At 36.1% G+C, this 19,460-nt stretch overlaps 1 protein-coding gene across 2 annotated transcripts in view; it reads left to right on the top strand.

Moving 5' to 3' along the window:
- LOC117995594 (angiopoietin-related protein 2) overlaps positions 1–18,756 on the top strand; it is a 79,184-nt gene extending 60,428 nt beyond the window's left edge. For both annotated transcript variants that reach the window (XM_034983577.2, XM_069509061.1), the window contains exons 2-8: positions 3,587–4,708; positions 4,884–5,100; positions 12,506–12,637; positions 13,910–14,097; positions 15,265–15,408; positions 17,095–17,219; positions 17,897–18,756. In XM_034983577.2, coding sequence (XP_034839468.1) covers positions 3,587–4,708; positions 4,884–5,100; positions 12,506–12,637; positions 13,910–14,097; positions 15,265–15,408; positions 17,095–17,219; positions 17,897–17,988 — 2,020 coding nt within the window. In that variant the 3' untranslated portion in view covers positions 17,989–18,756. The remainder of the gene's footprint in view (positions 1–3,586; positions 4,709–4,883; positions 5,101–12,505; positions 12,638–13,909; positions 14,098–15,264; positions 15,409–17,094; positions 17,220–17,896) is intronic.
- The last annotated feature ends 704 nt before the right edge of the window (positions 18,757–19,460 follow it).

The following is a 19,460-nucleotide window of genomic DNA, read 5'->3' as shown; positions in this document are numbered from 1 at the left end:
CGTGTAACGAATGGTATCTACAACAAATTAACAGATTGAGAAGAAAATGTTTCAAATTTACAGAAGTCTCTAAATATATAAAGGGAAAAGGTGACTGACTGACTGATCTATCAACGCACAGCTCAAACTACTGGACGGATCGAGCTGAAATTTGGCATGCAGATAGCTATTATGACGTAAGCACCCGCTAAGAAAGGATTTGAGAAAGTTCAACCCCTTCAGTCCACGCGGACGAAGTCGCGAGCATAAGCTAGTGATAAATAAAAATCTATAAAATTTCACTCGAGCCAAGAGGCGGGTCACCCGGTAAAGTGATAAATTTCATTAGATCTGTTCTATTTATGCAATTAACAAATCTATATTTATACGTAAATGGCCTATATAAAATTTCAAATTTCTTTTGTATTAAATCAAACTTGAACAATCTCTTAGAACTCTCACACATTGAGGTGGGTCTTGGTGCAAATAGAGCTTGCTGAAAAATACGCGATATATACGTACGATTATACTAAGTATATGTTTCATATAATCCAAAATTCATATTGTATACGAAATATTATACAATATCATGAATTTTTCATTGCAATGAGAGGAAACCTGCATGCCTGAGAGTTCTCAATAATGTTCTCAAAGGTGTTTGAAGTCTGCCAATCCGCACTGGCCCAGCGTGGCAGACTATGACCTAAACCCTTATCATTTTGATGGAGACCCTTCCTCAGTAGTGGGCCAACGATTGTTTGAGCATGGTGTTTTTATTTTATTATATTACAAGTTAGCCCTTGATGAAATCTCACTTTTTGATAAGTGACGATGCAGTCTACGATATGATAGGTAATAAATTTTGCATTTTTCGAGTAAATAACTTCTCTGTTTGAGGCACAATCAGCATCCGGTTCTTGCAGATTTGTTACTACCGCAAAATGATTAAAATATATTAATTTATACACTGGCAGGATAATTTCTGTGTTCTAGTTTTCATTAGGCAACTACCTATTCGTTACTTGCGCAAGATCCTCCAAGTTCTGTACGGACACCCGCACCTTTCAATAAAACCCTGTAACAATTATCCGTGTTCATAACCGAGATAGCATCTAAGTCTAAGAACATGCCAACGGGTAATCTTTAATTCGATAAAAGTTAAAGCTGAACTTTTCTAGAATTTGTTCCAGAAAAAGTTGGATCAAAGTTCACTAATAGGTACTTCCTGACCGAATACAGTCGACAAAAAAGTCTTAGAAGAGACTCTATTATCAATAATTATGACTTATTAATTATAAGTTGCTCGTTATAGAACAACTGTGGTTGCTTACTTAATTGTCTTTGTTAACTACTTTAATGCTACTTAGCTGAAATCCAAGTTATTACATTACAGTGAACGTGGCACCCAGAACTATGTATATACTAATTAATAACTGTTGCTCATTAGATGTGGTATCCAGTAAGTAGGTGTATGATTTAGGAGAAATACTTAAGTATATCTTAACAAACGATGGATAACAAAGACTGGCTTGGATTGCGCGGTCGCAATCACAGTGATGGCTATACAACACCGAGACCCTGAGCCACATTCGAATCGTTAACGCACGAACAGAATCGCTGCCACGCGCCCGCACCGTCGCCGCTGCAACCGATATAGTACAATGGGCTACCTAATATCTTCTTTACCAGGAGATATATTATGCTACATTCCATAACAAAATAATAATATCTAAGTACTATTCTACTTATAACACCAAAAAGAAAGAGAACTTACAAATAAGCCTAGGAGAAATACTAAATTTAGAACTTATAATAACAAATTAAAAACCGGTAAATTGCGTGCGGTTGAAAACAAGTTTAAAAAATATAGACGGCCGCCATCTTGTTTTTCCGAAATGACATAATTTTTCCCTACTCGTATTCCGCACCCGAACATATCTCCCATATACATCATTGTATCGTTTTCTGTCTCTTTCTAGGAGAACAATTATGTCAATGAGTCAGTCAGTCAGTCAGTGGTAATTGAGCTATATATTTTGTCATATAGGGGTCACACGAAGGGTCCCGTGCGATAGTACAAAAAAAAAAGGAAAAGTAATTGCTTTTCATTTTTTTTAATTTGCATGGTGACCTCTTCGAAATTCACCATTTTTTTTTATTTGTTGTTATAGCGTGAATAGAAATACACACTGAAAATTTCAACTCTCTATCTATTACTGTTCGTGACATACAGCCACTATCAGAATGATACGGTCCCATTGGCACCCTTCGTGTAAGGAACCCTAAAAAGATTAATAGACAATACTTGAATTTCAGAAGTATTTACTACTAATTTTTATTGATGACTAGCCTTGGAATTGTTTATGTATTATGTATAGTCTCACACTTTTGCATTATAATAATATTATATCTCCCGCACAGTTGGCGGGATTATATATTATATGTACCTATGTATGTATATGTATATAATAATAATAATATGAATATAATAATCTCTATGGAGATTAGTCGCTGTGGCCGAAATTCGGGCATCATTACAGTCACTTTGTCGTGGAAATAGCTACAGTGTAATTTTCATTATAAGATATGACTTAACGCAAAGGGTAACTTTTGAGTAACCACCAATAGTAACAGTATGTTAATATGCTAATTAAACAAAGTAAAGAGTTAGGTACCCACTACTAATAACGCTAAAATATACGAAACTGGCTTATGTTTAAAACTTAGAAGTAATAGCCCGTAGGTAGCCTGATAGCTGGTATTTGAATACATTTTCATCGCATTCTGTGCAGAAATAGGTTTGCGGTTGCAAAACGGTCAAATAACTTATTTACCACCTGCTATGCGACTAGAGTGCACGTATCTCGTTGCTGAGAAGAAATGTTGATAATCTATAGATATAATTGGTAGGTATGGGCATGCTGCAGTGAGCGGTTGGTTCAGTAAAATAAATGATTTCAAGCCACTCCACTTTACGGACAGTGCCCATAATTTCAAAGGCGATTTGCGTAACAGCGAACGGGCTGAACCTTCTAGATACATGTTTACTAAACGAACAGTTCACGAGTAAGAACAGGTGACAAAATAATTTTATAATACCCTGCAAAAGGTAAAAAGGAAGTTATCCAATGACCTGAACAAAAATGTTGACTTGCAAATAAACAATGTGGCTAATTCCACTGTACACAATTTCTAAACTAAACTAAAATGTCACGCCTAAATCTATTGCTATCCCTTTCATAATGTTGCTTGCGGAAAAGGATGGCACTAGATTTAGACCTGTTAATTTAGTTTAGTTTAGAGATTGTGTACAAGAGAATCGGCCCCATTGTCCGACTAAAAATAACTTATATCAATGATATCAAGATTTATCTTGCTCAAAGATTATTTCGGTGCAGCTAACTTAATTATACAAATATTCGCAGCATTAATTTCGATAGTAAGGATAATTACTTCTAAAACTCCTCCAAATAAGTTTTCGCCTTATTGATCACTCTCAAAATAACAACCCATGCCCTTGAAAATATTTAAATAAAATACTTATAGGTATTTTAAACGAATTAAGATGGTATGTAGCTAATAATTAATTCGTTTTTTGTTGTTTCAGAGAACAATACATTTTTAATGTATTTGAAGTCATCGTCAGTACCTTGGAAACTAAACTGCAAAGAATTGAAAATCTTGACAAAGCTGTAGAGCATCTCATGAGAAGAGTAGAGGCACTAGATTCAAGAGTTAATGACAATATACATAAAACTGATGCAATTATATCCAAACTTGGTAACTTAGATTTTAAACTTTTCAGTCACATTACTCAAGGCGATGAACAGAGTGCAACGGAAAATGTGAATACCAAAAAGAATGATAACAAAATTAATAATGCTCAAATGCTCGATAAAAAACTAGAGTCTTTGGATCAAAAAGTTTCAGATATTGATTCAAAACTAGTAGGATTAAAAACCCAGATAGATAATAACTTTTTGCCTATTGATGATATTAATGCAGAAGCAAGTGAAAAGAAACCGATCAATCTCAACGTAATCGAAATAGCTAAAAGCCTTAACTCAGAAGTTATAACAGAGATCACGAAGGAAGTTGATCAACTACGTACTTCTATGTCAACAGTAGACCGCAAATTACAATTTCACATAAATCTCGTCTCTGAAAATTTGGGAAAAGTGCTATACATGATGGCTGACGTCCACGCTGCTATTGTGGAACCCGAAGCCGCTTCTATAAATGTTAACAATATTTTTAAAAACCGTACCGTTACGAGTACACATTCTCCACTACAGAAATCCAGCAAAATTGATACTTTAGTCAATAAAATTATTCCCATGATGAGTGTTTCGGAGAAAATGGATGAAGTGTGGGATGTGGTAGTCGGAACAAAGAGCTCCGTTGATGATTTGGTTCCAAAATCAGATGAACTCTTAACCCAAACACAACGACAAGAGCGTGCTATTGGTCAAATCCATAGCGACCTACGTCTGAAAACAAATCTTATCATTGAAAACCTCGATATGGTCGAAAAACGCCTCAAGAAACAGGAAGATGATGTAGCTACATTAGCCCAGCGGCCTGTGCCTGCTGAGCTGCTGCTGGATCCTACTATCGACAGGCTGGTGGAGTACGCGCCAAATAGATACAGAGTAGATGAGCTCTCCACTGACCCGACTACTAGTACGGTACCAATGACAACTCCTCCATCATACATAATAAACAACAGGTGAAATATTTTTGTATACAAATTGCATTTTGCGAATATTTCTTATGCGTGTTTGCTGCATATATTTTTGCATTGCGAATGTTACATTATGTTTTAGTATAGAGTATAATATGTCTATAGAGTATTATGGTGATATACCTACATTTACGAAATCTAATAGTGATATCGCATACAGCCCGACCATTCCGAGCAACTCCAGCGCAAGTCCGACGAGTGCAACTGTGACTGTGACCCCGGCGAGTATGGCCAGCCTCGGCAACAGTTCGGGTCCCACAAGTCCGCGTCCAACGAGCCGCAAAGGTGGCATCATCTTCCCCAGCGTCAAGAACAAGCCCATCATCGGTAACAACACCTTCGCTTCAGAAATCGTCGCTAACTACAAGGACGTTAAAGTGAGTTTTTCTATATTGTTATGCTTAACTTTCCATCAAAAAATTTCTATTTTTTAAATGTCGATTTGTGTATTTATTTATTTACCTATTATAATATTAGGTTGCGTGTGGCTGAGCGAAGTAATAGTAATGACAAAATTATAACTATAAAAAACAGTTTTACGTGATCTGTAATGGCTATGCAATTTTATTAATGTAATTTATATTATAATTATATGTTTTACTTAAATATTATCAATTTATGTCGCATGTTTATTTATAATGAATTTTACAGGAATTTATCAATAAATATTTACGATTGAAATGTTTAGAAACTTCACGTTCACTGAATAAATTCTAAAATTCCATTTGAGTATTCAACTAGATCGCTTTATATAGTAAGTTATATCTAACTAATAACATTATGCATTAAATTTAACATGTGCAATTCAAATAACTTTAATCTTATGTAGGTACATGAATAGGTTGAATTTGAAGCCTCCTACGAATATGTAAAACTTCGATAAATCTGATTCGATGTAAGCTTTAACTTAAATTGATTTCTACGAAATAGAGTTATGTTCATTGGAATTTTAATCAATGCCGTTTCCAGTTTATCGAATAGCTGCTAAAATGTACATAGGTACCTACATAATCTACTCGAAACAGCGCCATTTAAGTCTCCTGGTTTAGCAATAAGGAACTCGACGCAATAGTCTGTCCAAAGATATCCATTCACTTAACCACATCCTTCGACCACTATCCAGTATTAAAAGGTACGAGTGTATAATTAGACTCAAAATATAGAATTACCTAAGTACTTCGTTACACTTTATGATTTATCAAATATTCTCGCTCTCAAACAGACCATTAACAAATTGGAACATGTAAATGACCACATTTTACCATTTGAATATTCATACGTAGAGAATTGTTGCAATTATAATTAATAACTTCATAGGTACAGTACAGGTACATATCAGTTGGAAATATCAAGATTTATGAGCGGGTATTTTAGACACTATTGACGAGTAGGTTTATTTACGAACAGTTTATCAGAATATTGTATCTTAATTAAGTAACCATGAGTTTCATTTCGGATTTAAAAGTATGAGTTCATAGACACCAAAATCTACCTGCACCTATAGTCCGCGACAGGTCGAGATGGCAATCGGGGTATGAGGCAGGGAGACGCTCCGCACATTCGCACGTCACCCGCGCTCGACCGCACTGGGTTAGCGCGTGGACTGTGTGAGCGTGCGGAGCATTCCCTCCATGATTGTCATCTCGACCTGTCGCGTACTATACGTAACTATTTACTGAACAGCGCTTTCCATCGACTACATTATCACTTATGCGGGCTTCATACTCGTACATAACTGCTGCTGTCTATTTGATGATTTCTTGCTAGCATGCTCGCACAAACTGATCATTGCCAAACTTGCAGTTTAAAACATAATACCCAAGGATATAAGATCAAACAATAATATTTATTTTGTTGAAAAATAATAAAATAAATTCCTTTGAAAAATAACTTTACTGATATTTTTTTTATTCAGATACCTACAAGTTAGCCCTTGACTGCAATGTCACCTGGTGATAAGTAATGATGCCGTCTAAGATGAAAGCGGACTAACCTGGAAGGGGTATGGTCAGTTTTTATTAAACCCATGCCCCTTTGGTTTCTACACGGCCGGAACGCTTGGTGGCTTGGATTTGCCGGTAGAGTGGTACCTAGCCTGCCACCAGATAATATTGCTTTAGTTATTTTACAAAATAAAAACAAATTACGTAAAAACAAGAAATATTTTATAACGTTAAAATGTCGAACAGCGAATACAATTACACTCCAATCAAGGGGTAAGTGGCAAGTGGCGCAGACAATGTTACAGTAATAACTGGTTTTCACGTAATTTTACTTGGCACTCTAAGAACAAGCGTTGATCTCCTTAACGTACCTACTTATACAAAGCTGATTGCGTTCGTGTCGTTTACATTATTTCGCAATTCGCATATTGACGAACAAATTACCTAAAATTACACTATTTTAATTAAACTGACACATTGATAAATAAAAAAATGATATTTTTAATCGGCCCATATAAAAAATTTACGTGTCGAAATAGTGCTATTACATATTATATTCGATATTCCACATGGGCATGATTTGTATGGTAATTACATTAGGCTACCTTCAAGTTTTATTATTTGGGAATAATAAATATTCAAGTCAGCTTTACCATTATTCAATATTCAGCTCGGGAAGTTAAATATGCTTACATCACAAAGTAAGATCAAAATAGCTCTTTAATAACACAAAATACCTATGTAATAATTACAATAGACTTTAAATATCTAAGTTAGTAAAACAATTATTATTTTAAATGAGTAATCAGTTAAGATTTGAAACATAGTTTTTGTCTGTTCAATCAACAGTTCCCACAAATTAAAAACAGATCTTCTCTACATTCTCTAGCATTGTTCAAAATTAGTATGACGGGAAAAATTAACAATAAGTTTTCTATTTTACCGACTTGGATTTTGGACTCCCGAAGTTCAGTAGTTAGGTACATCATTCGCTCAAGCAGAGTTGGCTATGCCAGAGCGATTTCAATTCTGTACCTACCTACGTTCAGTACGAGATTTTATGTCTCACCAACGTTGATAGTATTCGAGTGTCGAAACACTTCCGCGCTATAGTAAACTGGATCTTAACTACCTTGTTTGAAAGCTCAAGTTTGTCTACACATCTACAACCAGCGCTCCAAGCGGAAACATTGCGAAATTAAAATCAGTGGCATTGAATTTTTGACTTCAATTCCAGGCTCTTCAGGTCTATTTTACTTTGACGTTATAGTGTTTCGACTCTCGAATTCTAGCAACGTTGGTGAGACCTAAAATCTTATACTAAGCGTACAGGTACAAGTAATTGAAAATGGGACTCGAGGCGTTCCGCGCAAGGAAAGTTGATATCGTTACGTAAATCTGGTTCATGCTCAATAAGTATACCTTAGCAGCGCTTTCCGCGACATTGTTGGCGCGCAAAAACCCGCTGCTCCCACAGAGTACCTAATTACCAATGATTACAGAATTTGTATTGTTTTAACATAATATTTAGGTAGGTAGGTACAGCGAACCGGTTGTATCGGATTACTTATATACTTGAACTAGCTTATGCTCGCGACTTCGTCCGCGTGGACTACACAAATTTCAAACCCCTATTTCACTCCTTTATGGTATTAGTTTTCAAAAATCCTTTCTTAGCGGATGCCTACGTCAAAATAGCTATCTGCATGCCAAATTTCAGCCCAATCGGTCCAGTAGTTTGAGCTGTGCGATGATAGATCAGTCAGTCAGTCACCTTTTCCTTTTATATATTTATAGATTTAGAAAACCGGTCAAGTGCGACTCGGACTCGCACATGAAGGGTTCCGTATCATCGTATAAGATATAACATTTTTATGTGCAACACGCGCCATATACCTACATGCGATTTAAGTAATTTATTAGATTATTTGTTGATGAACCCATTTTATAATATTTTGCGATGTATTATTAACCACAAATTTATGGTTTTCGAATTTTTTCTTTCACTTGTGCTATACGACCTACCCTAATTACTTGCCAAAATTTATGATTTTAGGTCAACGCGAAGTACCCAATAAGTTTCGATTCCGTTTTCTTGATAGACATGACAGACAAACAGACAGAAAAGAGACAGATAGACAACGAATTGACTTGAGGTACGGAACAAAAAAAAACAAGTAGGTATAGCACAATGCAGGAAAAGAAAAAGAAAATTATTATAAACCAGATGATGTCCACGACTTTATCCGCGTGAATTTAGGTTTTTAAAAATCCCCAGAAACTCTTTGATTGTCTGGAATAAAAGTGTCCTTTTTAAAAATTCAAGTAATTGATGTTGGCTACTTCATTCATGTCTATTTATTTATGTTTTTTAAAAACCACTTGGGAACTTAATTTTTTGTAATCAAAAGTAGAGCTACGTCGTTCCCCGAGATAGAAGATGCAAGAGATGTACCAAATTTCATCAAAATAATATTTATAATATTAGCACAGAGTAGGTAGGGATGGTCCTTTTACTGTTGTTTTAATATTTTATGTAGGATACTAAAGACCTAGTTAGGTATACCTACTCTATAGGTGCCTACTTACGTGAAAAAAAGAGATTGAGATCGAATTTTGCACCATATAGCGTAGTATTTAATTAAGTTTTCTGTAATCACAACCAACCAAACCAACCCAATTATTTCCCTCGAAACATATAATAAATTTAGTATTCAGTAGATATTAATTTTCAATTCAGTTATGAACAAGTGTGTTAATCAATAGCTGTACATGGTAGGTATATACTTATTTATATTTCTACGCTATATAAGGATTAGTTGGCAATAAGTAGGTTAATCGTGATATGTTGGAACCTAAACAAAAACAACAAAAATAAAGAGCATTGCGTGTTTCTTTCGGTATTATACACCAAAGCATCATCTACAATTACTATAAGCTGTCTAAGTAATGATCATATTATTTATTCATAAGATTAACATTTTTAAGAATTTTTATCGCAAAACATTATCATTATGTGTAGCTTCAAGGTCGATTTAAATACTCGTAGGTAATACTGAAAAAGTACAATTGTTAGTTGTTAGAATGAGAAAATTCAAATAGAAGTAATTATAATTCTTTGATTTAGGTAAATAGTTTTTCATTTCATGGCGCCGTAGCACATTATTAGTGTTCCGTACTTTAAAAAAAAGCTGACATTATAGTCACTTAATAAGGGCTTGAAGGCTTACGAAACCATCTCATTGTCTGTCCCAAACGTTTTAATAAAAGCTGAGTAAAACGGCGGAATTTCAGGATAGCTACCTCTCTAGTAAAAACATTCAAAAACAAAAAACCGGCCAAGTGCGAGTCAGACTCGCGTACCGAGGGTTCCGTACTCGGGCATTTGACATTTTGGACGATAAAGCAAATACTACTACGCATAAAAATAAATATAAATCTGTTTTAGAATGTACAAGCAAAGCCTTTTCATATGATATCTCACTTGGTATAGTTATCTTACTTTGAATATTGAAATTACTAATTATTTGCTACACATTTTTTTTCTGTGATGTAGGTAACCAAGAATTTACGTTTTTTCGGATTTATTCCTTTACTTGTGCTATAAGACCTAAGTACCTACCGGCCAAATTATATGATTCTAGGTCAACGGGATGTACCCTATAGGTTTTCTTGACAGACACGATACGAAATTATTTACCTACTTGGATATGCAAGTAAATAATTTTATTCCAGAATAATTTTTGCATTCCCCCAACATAAAGTAAAATAGGTAGTTAGTAGGTATAATCTGTATATATAAAATTCAAAGTCCTGAGTTGACTGACTTACTTATATATCAACGCACAGCCTAAACCGCTGGTCTTAGATATATGAAAGGAAAGTGTGTTCCTTCTAAAAAGTAGGTATCCACTAAGAAAGGAATTTTGAAATTTTATCCCTCGGCGGTAATGCAATTATCCGATCCGAGTCCGTGAAAATACGTTCCTTTTGTGTTTTGTATGGGAGCTTATGACATATGTCGTAGATAATCGCTGGTATTCTCACGGATGACGGATAGAACTCGGATGGCGGACGTGCAGTGCCTAATCGCCGTTAATAGGGGTTTGAAATTTATGTAGTCCACGCGGAAGAAAACGCGAGCATAAGCTAGTATTATTATAGTAATGCAACAAAGTATCTCAGTACCTAGGAACTTAGGTACCTTCCATTTTACGTAACACGGTAACAAATAATAATATAGGTACATCGCAAATAATAGCAGTCTTATGTGAAATATAGCAATTTTAATAAATAGGGCTACTATAATATGGTAATAGATACTTAGGTATGTAGGTTGAGAAATTGGCAATTCGTGACTAGGTTGTACCTAGTGCTGCATCTAGGGGTGTACAAATTGAAACCTGTAAATACAGACCTATAATAGAGTGACTAAAAGTATGATCATCAATACCTAAGTAGGTAGTAATACCTATCATCAACTAGAAAGTAGGTATGTCTGTTTTTTGTTACTTCTGTAATGCTCAACTCAAAACCCAGGTCTTTTTTGTCACGCATATTATGCAAACTGTGAAACAAACTCCCTTCGGCGGTTCCACTAACCCCAGATTTCAATATGGGATTATTCAGGCTGATGCCTTAACCTAACCTACGCCTCTTCATGAGACTTTTGTCGAGCCATAAATTTTGTTGGTGAAACCAAAATGTGGTGTACTTACTTTCGCTTAGGTGTAGGAGCCTCAGTCACAACTGAGTTTTGTGGGCGCTTCTCAGACCTGGGCGTATTCGGAACCTTCGTTGCTTTAGCATACCTACTACGTCAATGCTCGCACTAGAAAGATTACGGTACACACCTACGTAACAGTTATGCTATGAAGATTTTTCCGTGCAAAAGCTTTTTGCGTCAGTTGCGTGAGATGTTGCGCAACTCGCAACAAAAGACAAAACCAAAAAGAAATAATGCCCAATAGATAATTTTTAATAGAAAGACAAATAAATTATCTATTTAATGTGACTGCGCTGCCAATAGATACTATAGAAATATTAATGATGTGTCGATGTCGTACCCGGTACCGCATTAAATTAATATAAATAACTTTGAGAAATTTTGCCATGTGGTTATGGTAATGACGTCGGAAGATGATGGTTAAAACAGTCGTTTTCTCATCGTCATAATCATCAAAATAGTAGGTCAATGATAAGAACAAATCAACTAAAACTTACTATACGAGTGGTTTACGATGGAACAAAATTATTTATGAGTAGGAAAAGATGCGAAAAATTATGTAAATTATATGTGAAACGATGAAGATGTATTTTACTTCCTTACACTTGTTTTTCCCAATGTAACAACGAGCATGTAAATAAGTTACAAATAAATAAAGGCAAGGCGCAAGGGCGTTGCGATTTTAGCCTAAATATCAAAACTTTGCGAAAACTTGCGGAATCTACTTATGAATATTATGTATTAAGTATGCGAATTATAAGGCAGATTTTCAAAAGTAATTCATTCCATTTTATTCTATTATCAAAAAAATGTTCTAATGATAGAAAATACTAAAAGTAGATTTAGATTCATTTAGATTAGATTTAGATTTATTTATTCATTTGCTTTCATGGTTACATGAAGCCCCGTAAAGTATTTGTTTCTAATCGCCGCGGAATGATTTACTTTGGGAAGCACTGCCATAGAGAACGATAATAATTAGTATTGTACGCGACAGATCCAGATGGCAACCGGGATAAAAGACGAGATGTCCCCACCCGGATTGCCATCTTTACCTGTCGCGTATTATAGTCGGTGGAGCAATGTCTACAACGCATCGTTTTATAATTTCAGGGTTTCTCGTGCGTGGACCTTTTAAACGCGGGTATGCGCGAATCTGGCGTCTACTACCTGCAAATACGGGGCACTACGTACTGGTTCCTAAAGGTGTACTGTGAACAGACTGTTTCGGAAGGTGGATGGACGGTAAGACTGTTACTCTTAATACATAAAGATAATAATCAAGAAAAATCCCTCATTGAATCAGGTAAATTGCTTTAACGATGAAGGAAAACATCGTGAGGAAACCTGCATACTTGAGAGTTCTCCATAATGTTTTCAAAGGTGTGTGAAGTCTGTTAATCCGCACTTGGCAGCGTGGCGTACTATTATGGCCTAAACTCTTCTCATTTTGAGAGGAGAACCGTGCTCGGTAGAAAGCCGGTGATGGGTTGATTATGAAGATGTTGATGAAATTAGGTAAATTTTCGCCACAAGTTTTATAGTCCGAAGAACTGATAGGGTAAGTATTGTTATATTATATAGTTGTGGTATATAGTAGCGATGGCAATCGGGGTGGGAACGCCTCGCATACCCGCACGGCGCACAGCCCCCGCGCTAACTCGGTGCGGGTGACGTGCGGGTGTGTGGGTCCTCCCCTTCCCTCATACCCCGATTGCTATTTCGACCTGTCGCGTACTATTTAAATACCTATACTTATTTATACAATATTTTGACCAATCATTATTGCGATTTTCTGTATTAGGATACTTTAGGACATTCGATTTAAATTTTTTTAAACTGCATAGGTAAACATGTCTGACCAAGTAGAATTTTTATGGTCGGTAATTAAAAAAACATACATATATTATTATCATTAATGGCGTATAGTCGAATGACGTCGATGAATTTTCGCATAAAGCACAAATTAAATGTTCTAAGCTAAGCAAAAAAATGAGAATTCTTTGAAAAAATTCACAGATTTTTAAGTTCGATACAGCTACAAAAAACAAAAAATGCTCTTAATTAAACAAGGTTATAAACGATCAAAGTCTCATGATTATAATATTTTATAAGGTGAATGTTCCAATAATTACATTCTACCTGAATCGGTAAACATATCTACATAATACACGTAGATACTGGAGGTCAGTCAGTCTTGCACTCGGACCGACATTCAAATAGCGGTGAAAGAAAAGAATAAAACGGCAAAATAAACTTGTACTCTTTTGTAATTTTTAAAAATATTAATATACTTAAATCTTCAATCAATCATAGGCCTAAATTATATACTTATATATAACTTCAGAATTAAATAATACAGACCGACAGCCTATTAGCTTACTAAACCAGTAGGTAGATAAGTAAGCGTAGATAATTAATATAAATTATTCAGGGTATCTTTAATAACAAAGGGCAAACAATAAAAAGATTTCCAATCCAGTCACCTTACTTAACAGGTTATTTCGTTATTTTTAGGTAATCCACCGACGCGACGATTATGGTGTCCCAGCAGAAAATTTCAATCGGGATTGGGGTGATTATAAAAATGGATTTGGCGATCCCAGTAAAGAGTTCTGGTTGGGCAATGAAAACATTTACATGCTGACAAACAATGATGATTACATGCTCAGGGTAGAGCTGGAAGACTTTGACGGTAACAAAAGGTGAGTTTTCTTACCCAAAGAGTTTTCTAGGAAAGCACTCCTGGCTTCTCCAAAGGAAAGCCAGGAGTGCTTTCCTAGAAAGTTTAACGGTGGCAAAAAAGATTGAAATCTAAGTATTAGAAAAGATCACCTATTTTATAGAACTTACAAATAAGTATTACAAAAATAAATAACTATTTCACCATATTAAAAGGTTTACTTACTTAGGTACTTACTAGATAGATTAGATACTTGGCAAATTATTTATTATATTTTTGGGCGTATCCTGAATCCTGATCCAATCTGTTAAGACCGTAACATCGTACCTACTATGTACCTACTACCTAAGTACTTAAAATCATGCAAATAAATAATAAAATGTATTCCACGAAATCATGTTTGAGCAAACTGAACTCAGGAGAGAATTTCGAATGAATAATTAAAATTTAGATTTATCTTTTTCTGCGATTATTATACCTATCTAACTGTAGGGGTTTTCTTGGGACGATACTGCGGATGGGTTTCCAGATCCTTCCGCACACGACTCGATTAAAACTCTTAAGTTAGACGGCTATTAGATATCATAAGTGTTATCCATACCTACTAATACTATAAAAATGCGAAAGTGTGTCTGTCTGACTGCTAGCCTTTCACGGCCCATCCGTGCAATGGATTTTGACAAAATTTGGTACAGAGGTAGCAGGCATCCCGGGGAAGGACATAGACTTTTTATCCCGGAAAATCAAAAAGTTCCCATGGGATTTTTAAAAACCTAAATCCACGCGGACGAAGTCGCGGGCATCATAATATTATTTATTATAAATTGGACTGAAAGCTTAACGTGCTCGCTGAGGCACGGAGGAAACGAAAAAACCTAGAAAGTCGGTCAGTCTTCCAGTCACCGACTCAGGTCAACCTTGCTTAACCAGCTCAATCTATTAATATGCACTAGGGCATACGTCCCTTTTACAGATTGATATTGTAACTTGCCAATGTAATATGAAATTAAGTAGGTCAGATGGAGCAGAATTGATACGGCAGACCAATCAGATTATTAAAATATGACGTGATTAAATAATCCCATCATCTCTCAAAAATCTTATTGGTTGACTACATACATCACAGCTCAAGTTGACAGGCACCCTTAAACAAGAAAAATATTAACATTTTCATGGAATGCACTTGCAGGTACGCGCAGTATTCGCACTTCAAGATATACTCGGAAGCGGAATACTACAAGCTGGAGATAGAGGGCTATGAAGGAAATGCCGGCGATTCTCTAAACGACCCTTGGTACGGGTCAAATAACAGTCCCTTCTCCACTTATAACAGGTAACCAAAATAACTTAGCCCATCTCTTGTAACAACCCATTTTCCGATAAATGAAAGTATAATTGATGCAATAAAATGTAGAATGTCGTGAAAAATTCCGGACGAACATCGGCGGCCCGTTTTTGAAGAATCCGGTATAAAGCAGTGTCTAGACTCTTTCTGATTCTCCTCCTCGCACCTTTATTCTTCGATCATTTATGTTGATTTGAAGTTTTGGCCGTAGATTGACTAGGTAGTAGATTAAAACAGTCTATGGCACCAGAACATGCCGCAGGTTTTCCATGAGTTACAATGAAAAACCCCTGCGAGAGTGCAAGAGAAAGTAACCGTTAATATTAATTATAGATTAGGAGAGGGTAGTTTAATGTTCATAATGAATGAGTCAATTGAATTTAATATTTATTGAATTGAAATAAGGTATATATTTCAACGCGCGGAGATTGACATTGGAGCATTGTAGTTCAGTTATCTGTAGAGCACGCACCGAGTATTGAAATATACTTCGATTCCTTAATTCTTTACACTTTCAAATATTACACTTAACACTTATAAATATTAAATTAAATTAATAATTATATACAATTCTCTGCCATCCCATCCTTCAATGTGCGCAAGCGCGACGGATTTACATATCACATAACTTGATCCAGGTATATGTGCGTGTGTTTAGAATTACGTCGTCGATAATACTACACACTCACACATTGATGTATTAGTGTGACTTGTTAATCTATTTCTGCTGCTGTTTGTACCAACGTGTGGCCTTAAAGTAATAATTGGTACGAATTTTGGGAACGCCAATATTGACCGGTCTATTATATAATTTGTATCTCGTAGTGTGAAATGAGCTTAATCCTTCTATGCCCTTTTCAATAAGGCCCCGCTAGACGATTGTGCAATTCCCCTAAGGCTTTAGACCATTTCTAGGCGGCGTTGTCTAATGCAATATCAGATAACCATATATCGAATTGTATAATATTATCTATTGATGTTAAATGTCTTTCAATGTTACGTATTATGCTTGTTACTTGTTATGCATCGCGCATGACTGCGGTTTATCTATCCCAGAAGACCTAACCTATATTATTATTATACCTATATGTGCTAGGTCTGAATCGAAATGCTAGGAATTTTAACGTTATCGAGCCCCTGGGATGTTTGTTGACGTCAGAATAGACTGACTTTTTGAAGTCATGCGCATAAGACGCACAACTCTACGCTTCTCCACGCCGGGTACGAGCCAGTTCCTACACAGAATCCTGAGTGTTAATCACATGTAGGTAGTGTTATTTACCATGTGAACCGATACTTAGAGGTTTCAACTGGTTTGAAAGCCAAACCAAAGAGCAGTAGTTCATATACCTAACTTTATTTTATATCCTACTTATAATAATTTAATTTACGAAGTGTATACGAGTCAATTCAATGATACGTGTATGAGTCATATTTTGTTATCTTCTATTCTTTAAATAAAAATGAATCGCTGAATGTGTTGCTGATCGCAAATCTCGAGAACAGCTGAACCGATTTCGCTAATTCTTTTTCATTATATTCCTTGAAGTACGAGGATGGTTCTTACGGAGAGAAAAATTTAAAAATATTCCTTAAAAAGAATCAACTGTTAGGCGGTATGAAGTTCGGCGGGGCAGCTAGTTTGAAATAAACTTTTCTTTCTTACATTTGCAGAGACAATGACCGATCTTCACTCAACTGCGCGTCCATGCTGAAAGGCGGCTGGTGGTGGAAATCGTGTGGACGCGGCCTTAACGGTCTCTACCTGCATGACCCACAAGACCTAACAGCGAGACAAGGTAATTTTTAGCGATTTCCTATGCAATCTTACAAAGATTTATATTAAGTATCATCAATCATCATCATGATCAACCTATCGCCGTCTCACTACAGAACACGGGTCTCCTCTCAGAGTGAGAAGGGTTTTGGCCATAGTCTGGCCATGTGCGGATTGGTACACTTCACACACATTTGAGAACATTATGGAGAACTCTCAGGCATGCAGGTTTCCTCACGATGTTTTCCTTCACCGTTAAAGCAAGTGATATATAAATACTTTAAAAAAATATTAAGTAGGTATACGAAATGTTAATTAATAAATCCCGAATGTATTTTAAATGCGTTTTTTGATTAATGTTTCTTCACTCTGGGCTGGTTTACGCACTTGACGTTTCCGTTTGTGTGCGGTATTATAGACAGTTCAATCCATGATGACGCGCCCCACTCTTTGTCCCAAGGGGTTACAATGCAAATGTGTTGTGTACTGTTAGAGTGTGAGTTCTATCGTAAGTCCTAACGCACCGATCAGTGATTTGGGCACACGCACAAGACGATAAATTAGGTAAAGATCACTCTCCGCACCCGTGGTTTCCCCGCACGAAAAATAGTGGGGCGCGTCTTCGTGGATTGAACTATCTATAGTGTTATATAGGTACCTTCTTGAAGTATTTTAAATATAGAATTCGTTATTTCACAGGCATCGTCTGGTTCCGCTGGCGAGGCTGGGACTACACGCTCAAACGAGCCTCGATGATGATCAAGCCCAAAGGCTTACAACCTAACACATGAGCGCAACGCATATCTTCAATCCATTTAGTTTTAAGTCTTTGTTCAATTGTTATGTGGATTCTGCACTTACTGCTATCATTAGTAAGTACCTATACAACATATTGTGTCAAACCTAGGTTTCAACTGAGAAGAGAGATCTTTGTGATAATATTATGTAACTTATACTTTTGAGATTTCTTTTTTACCCAATTTTTATATTTAAGTATGGTGGTTTTCTTTAACTATAAAATTTGGGTAAATGAAGCCAAGATTTTAGTTGCTAGAAGTAAAAGTTTGATACTTTTTGATAGCTTTTCAATTAATACCTAAACTTACAAAGTAATTAAGCAGGTATTGTTGTTATAATTACGCGACCGGTCGAGATGGCCATCGGGGTATGAGGTGGAGGGACGACCCGCACACCCGCATGTCACCCGTACGATCCCGCACCAGGTTAGCGCGGGGGCTGTGCTGATGTGCGGGGTGTCTCCACCCCGGTTGCCATCTCGACCTCTCGCGTACTATATGTAATACTTACTCAAAGTAAATATGTAAGTATTATTGGGATCAATTTGGATAAATGCAAACGTTTGAGATTTAATTGAAAATTTCATCACAAGAGCCTAAAGAATAGTTTTGTTACTGTCTTATAGCTCATCCATCGTTTCCTTATATGACTTTACTATTTCAAAATAATATCTGTCCACGGCTGTACTCACGTGTTTAGTCGACGTTAGCCCGACTAGTTTCGAACCCATACGGGGTCCTTTTTCAAGGGAGTCAGTCAAAACCGCGGCACGTGCGCGAACGGACTCCCTTGAAAAAGGACCCCGTATGGGTTCGAAACTAGTCGGGCTAACGTCGACTAAACACGTGAGTACAGCCGTGGACAGATATTATTTAGAATGGAAATCACTCACGGTAGTTTAAACGCTAAAACTTTACTATTTCTTTATATATAAACCTATATCGAATCCACGTAATGACCCAGAACATAGCAGCTTATCGCATAAGCTGCAGCTTATCGCTCAATTTGCTATATAAATCCGTACTAAGTTACCTAAGTACTTATAATGCGTCCGAATTAACAATGGGAAAACATTTCCGCGATGTTGTGACGTCTTAGTTAAAAATAATATATTGAATCAAACTGTATATTTTCTAGTTAAGACGTCACAACGTGGCGGAAACGTTTTCCCTTTGTTAATTCGGATGCATTATTCTTGTCTTTGTAAATAATTCCTTTAAATATCATTCATACCACGATTTCACCGCATCGTATTCTCGAAATAAATTTCCTTTAACCGTAGAGACAGTTGGACAGATTTCACTAGTAAATACATCTAAGTTGGTTAGCTAAACATAAATACATTGATATAATAGCAATTATTAATGTTATACTTGCAAATTCAACAGTTGTACAGGTTGGCCAGTAATTCAATGTATGAATACATATACAGAACAGCCCTTTTCAAGGAATTCCTTGAAGGAAT

The sequence above is a fragment of the Maniola hyperantus genome, chromosome Z (assembly GCF_902806685.2).
Source record: "Maniola hyperantus chromosome Z, iAphHyp1.2, whole genome shotgun sequence".
Taxonomy (NCBI): Eukaryota; Metazoa; Arthropoda; class Insecta; order Lepidoptera; family Nymphalidae; genus Maniola; species Maniola hyperantus.
Note: the sequence above shows the minus strand (reverse complement) of the source record. Positions and strands in the feature narration are given on the sequence as shown.